This window comes from Prunus mume, linkage group LG5 (genome assembly GCF_029339155.1).
Source record: "Prunus mume cultivar Tortuosa linkage group LG5, ASM2933915v1, whole genome shotgun sequence".
Lineage (NCBI taxonomy): Eukaryota > Viridiplantae > Streptophyta > Magnoliopsida > Rosales > Rosaceae > Prunus > Prunus mume.
In genome coordinates, this window is record NC_142702.1 from 24,986,473 (window position 1) to 24,991,787 (window position 5,315).

A 5,315-nucleotide genomic window follows, 5' to 3' on the forward strand; every position below is an offset into this window, starting at 1 on the left:
GCAATTTGAACTACCTCCTTGTGCCTTAATAAATCCGCCACAATACATGTGGGTATATATCAAAACATAAAGTATTTGAAATAATATACATATACAAATACATAACAGTATATTACTTTTAAAATATAATAAATTTTGAGTAGGGGCCCGGGACCACACTGGTCCCAATGTGGCTCCGCCCCTGGACTCGAATATTATTAGAGAAAGACTTGAGACAAGACTCTAATTATGATTAGAGAAAGACTTGAGACAAGACTTGTATAATAGAAAGACTTCAGAATATCATTAATCATACTTGGGGATAGAACTAGATCTATTATTAGTATTTCATTTTAAGATCTTGGTCAAGTAGCAACCAGCAAATATATGTTGGGAATCTTTGTTTTTTTTTTTTTCTGTTTGTCTTCCATTTGTGTTTAGATGACTTGGTAGGATTCCTGTAGGCTCAACTCAAGTATTGTTGACAAAAATCAAGTTGCCTTAATCGGGTAGTAAAAAGACTTGCTAAGTAAGTTGCCTTAATTTGCTTTATATAAACTTGGAAGGATTCTTTTTCATTTTATTTTTTGTCGGATATGTCAACTGAGTGCTAGCTAGCCATATAAATTTCTGCCATTCTCAATCTCAGCCTTGTCCAAATTCCCCCCTTTCTTGCTCCACCTTGTAGAAAGCCTCCTATAATTTCTGTATCCGGAGAAGTTGGAGTTATGGCCAACCCCGATGTAAGTTTTGTTGTGGAGAAGTCGGAAGAGAAAGCTGCACGGTTTGGTTTCTTTAACTTCAAACTATTTATGTGCATTTTTTACCCCAAAAAAAAAAAAAAAAAAAAAACAGGACTTGTATGTCTGCGTTGGCTGCTCAAAATTTTATACATGTTTGTTGTGTGTTGTCCAGTGATTCAGATTCAGACTCAGATTCAAAATCATACTCATGTTCAGACACTACAATTGGAGAATCTTCCATGGAAGAAAGGTCAAGAAAAAAAAGGACAATGATGATAGTGAAAATTCTTGAGCTGTTTCACTGGATCCTTGCAAATTGGAAGAAGATGTTTGCAACATCATGTGTGTTTGCTGTTTCACTGGATCCTTTGTTCCTCTACATTCCTATCATCAATCAGGATTTGAATTGTCTGAGTTTGGACCAAAACTTGAAGATAACAGCTCTCACATTAAGATCTGTCACAGACCTCTTTTATATTATGGACATCATTATTGAAATTTATACATCTGGGATCTGTTCAAGTTTAACCAATGGATTTCATCACAGCTCCAAATTACAATTCTTGGGGAACACTTTCTTGCCGAAAGTAGCTAAGACGATTTGGCAGTCATACATCTTAATTGATATTTTAGCTATCATTCCCCTTCCACAGGTTGAAGTCCTTTTTGGAGGAAACTTCTTCATCATCTCTTTACCTATAATACTATTTCTACTACGTTTACTGCTTTAGTTAGCATTAGAGTTGTTTCAATATTTTCTCTCACGATAATTGGCTTAATTGTTGGCATTTAAATTGTATTGATTTCAGGTACTGATTCTCACTTTCTTTTCAAAAATGAGGGCATCGAGATCCTTGGATACAAGGAAGTTCATTATGAACTTTTTTGTTCTGATGCAATACTTACCACGGGTCGTTCGCATATACCTATCGTGTAAGGCACCCAAAATGTCTCACAGGAGAGAGACTCCAGTATGGGTTAAAGGTGTATTGAATTTCTTTATGTACATCCTTGCTAGTCATGTAAGTTCATCTTGTCGTGATGTATTTGAACTCCATAAAATTTTATGTTAAACAAACTAAATGTTACGAACAAACTCTTTGGTCTTACTTATTCATTTTCTCAATATTAGAATATGTACCAAGTTAGAATTCATCTGCCTACGTTTGATTATTAAAAACTTACAAAATTGAAATGAATCAACCTTGATACTGACAAACAGAATATATCGTTATTAACTTTTAGTTCTTCCTTCAATGCTTAGTGCTCGTTTAAAGGATACAAAAATTTGACAACAGTTATTTAGTGAATTTTGAAGATTTTTTTAAATATTTTATCTGTTGTGTTTTTTCTTATAAGACCTTCTATCTAGTTTCCTGACTTAAGTGAAGTTACATATATATTTTTACTTTCTTATCTTTCATGATTTTCGAATAAGTTCGATTTAATTAACTTGTTGGTCATTTAGGTACTCGGAGCGGTATGGTACTTTTTTGCTATTCAGCAAATGACAGTTTGTTGGGCATATGCATGTCGAAATGAAAATGGGTGCGACTCTACTACTTTTGGTTGCCATGACCGTACATCCAAAAATGATTTATGCCCTGTAAGTTCACCAAATACAACACTCTTCGAATTTGGGATATTTCTTAGTCTCCTTCAGTCTGGTGTGCCCTCGTCAACAAATTTTCTACAGAAGTTCACAAACTGCTTTTGTTGGGGCCTACGAAATTTGAGGTTTGTACATTCTAAGTCCAAAACGATACAAACTCTTACCCTAATCAACTTTTAAAAAATTTACACATTTTTATCACATTGAATTGTTGCAGAGGCGAAAAGAACTAACGCTTTTGAACATTGGAAAATTGTTGTATATTTCTTACTTCACGTTGAATTCGTAACTTCATACTTGCATCTTATATCGTGCTCCATTATTCATTGATGCAGTTCTCTTGGTTCTAACCTCCAGCCCAGTACCAACACTTGGGAAAACCTCTTTGTGGTTTTTATTTCTATAATTGGCTTGCTACTGTTTATATATCTCATTGGAAATCTGCAGGTTTGTACCCATTTAATTATAAATAAATAAAATTCTACATGCTTAAGCTCCTCATATTTTTTTTTATATATATATAAAATGACCAATGCTTAAGCTCCTCTTTGTGGTCGCGCCTAGATGCTTTAGTTTGTTCTTGATTGTAAATGAAATCTAATTGTAGAAACCTCATTCCAAGTTGATAACAGAGAGAAGAATGAACAATTGAATAAAAGAAGAAGATTTAGAGACACCTGAACTGATTAATCTCATCGTGAGACCAAATTATGTTGGCTGATATTTCATTACTTCTTCTCTAATGTGTTTAGTAAGTCAGCCAATCAATCAATGAACTGATTAACTCTCACTTGTTGTGGAATAGACATATTTGTCCTTGGACACTACAAGAATAGAGGCGCATAGACACAAGAGGAAAATTAAACGGAAGATGGAAGAGAAAGGTCAAGAGCTAGAATTATGGTTGCCTAAAAATGGCATCCCTGAAAAGTCACATAAGAATATAAAGTTGCAGATCATGGAAAAGGTAGAACAAGAATTTGAAGAAAACAGGGATGTTGATTTAGATAATTTCATCTCTGCTCTTCCCTCAGATCTTGAAAACCAGATCAAAAGTTATATGCCGTTCACTAGGTTGAAAATGGTACGTTTGTCCAAACCCATGACTTCAGTTTGCTGCTATGATGTTAGGTTACTTATTTAATCATTCCTCTTAAATATTAATTCATTAATGGTAGGTGCGAGTCCTTCAAAACATGGATGAACAAGTGTTGAAAGCAATTTGTCAGCGTCTAAAGCCCATGAAGTATACTGAAGACAATCTCATTCTTCGAGAGGGTGAACCACTTAAAATGATGCTCTTCATTGTGGAAGGACATGTAGCCATTGAAAAGAAAGGTGGTTCTATTTTGAATCAAGGTGCCAGAGAATTATATGGAGAAAAGCTTCTAGCTTGGCCATTCTCGACATCTTTTCCAAAGAAGTTACCCACCGCAACAGAGTCTGCTAGGGCAATTGGTGATGTTGAAGCCCTTATTCTAATGGCCGACGACATGAAGGGTGTAGTCTTTAAATTCGGGGTGCATTTCATCAACAAGTATGGCAAACTCAAAGAAAAATTGGCTAATCATCTAAGACCTGTTGATACAACACCAACATTTGTTGAGGCAACACCAACATCTATTGGAGCAGCACCAGCACCAGCACTCAGACTCTTTACTGAAAAAGAACTTAAGAAGGCCACACAAAATTACAAAGCAAGTGCAAGGATTGGTGAAGGAGGTTATGGAATAGTTTACAAAGGAATACTGCCAGATAAAACAGTTGTCGCCATAAAGAAGTCCAAAATGCATGCCCCAGCCATGAGCGTTAACTCCGTTAATGAGGCGTTTATTCTTTCTCAGATCAACCACAGAAACATCGTGCGGCTTTTAGGTTGTTGTTTAGAGGCAAAAACGAATTTAATGGTTTATGAGTTCATCGACAACGGGACTCTGTCTGAGCACATTCACAACGATAGCAAAGGAGTGAAACTCTCATTTGAATTACGACTGAAGATAGCAGCAGATATTGCAGGAGCACTATCATACGTGCACTCCATGTCAATCATACACCGAGATGTGAAGACATCAAATATACTATTGGATCAAAATTATACAATAAAGGTTTCAGACTTTGGAGGTTCACTATTGGTTGATGAAGATCAAGATTCCTTGTCAACTTTAATGCAAGGGACACTCGGATACTTAGATCCTGAATATCTTATGTCAAACACGCTAACAGAAAAGAGCGATGTCTACAGCTTTGGAGTTGTCCTATTGGAGCTACTAACGAGTCGAAGGGCACTTTCTCCTGAAAGGCCTGAGGAAGAGAGAAACCTAGCAAGCTTCTTTCTTCGTTTAGCGAAACAAGGAAACTTAGATCAAATTCTTGATTGTGAAATAATCAGCGGGGGATGTTATGTGACGGTCGAAAAAGTAAGCTATCTAGCAAGAAGATGTTTGAGGTTGAGAGGGGAGGAAAGGCCTTCTATGGAAGAAGTATTCATGGAGCTCAAGTCGTTAATTATGGAAGAGCATCGAGCAACAAAGGCTAGTTTCTCAAACTCTTATGTTGTGGATGTTAGAGATGAAGGTGATGATGTTGGTTCTAGTGGTTCAATTAATTTTTGTGTCTAACTAGTCTCTATTAAAATTTCAGCTCTTTTACTCTCTGCTCAGTTATTTATTTAAGGTCAAGAGCTTTCACTTTTGACCTCTTAACTTTTAGTATTATATTAATCCTGTTTAGTTTGAAATAACACTTCACAAACAAACCAATGTCATGTACACGTTGGGAGTGTGGCTGAGAGACAATCGTGAAGAAGTTCACAAATACAGAAACTCCAAGTGTCAGATCTCAGATCAATCAAACTGCTAATTTATGCCTTCCCGTACAAGCTATTGCAAATGTGTGCAACTCAGAATGGCACTAATTGGATTGACTACGAATTTGCCTTTCACCGTTGCATCAGAAATTCTTATAAATAAATCACACACAAA

The 5,315-nt window shown here is 36.0% G+C and overlaps 1 protein-coding gene across 1 annotated transcript; it reads left to right on the forward strand.

The window, feature by feature from the left end:
• The first annotated feature begins 422 nt into the window (after positions 1 to 422).
• Positions 423 to 5,048, forward strand: LOC148917408 (cyclic nucleotide-gated ion channel 1-like). Its single transcript, XM_089052621.1, has 7 exons — positions 423 to 763; positions 895 to 1,375; positions 1,532 to 1,744; positions 2,191 to 2,459; positions 2,670 to 2,781; positions 3,140 to 3,418; positions 3,513 to 5,048. Exons 1-7 carry the CDS (start codon positions 708 to 710, stop codon positions 4,950 to 4,952), a joined length of 2,850 nt encoding a protein of 949 aa, XP_088908747.1. The 5' UTR covers positions 423 to 707; the 3' UTR covers positions 4,953 to 5,048.
• The last annotated feature ends 267 nt before the right edge of the window (positions 5,049 to 5,315 follow it).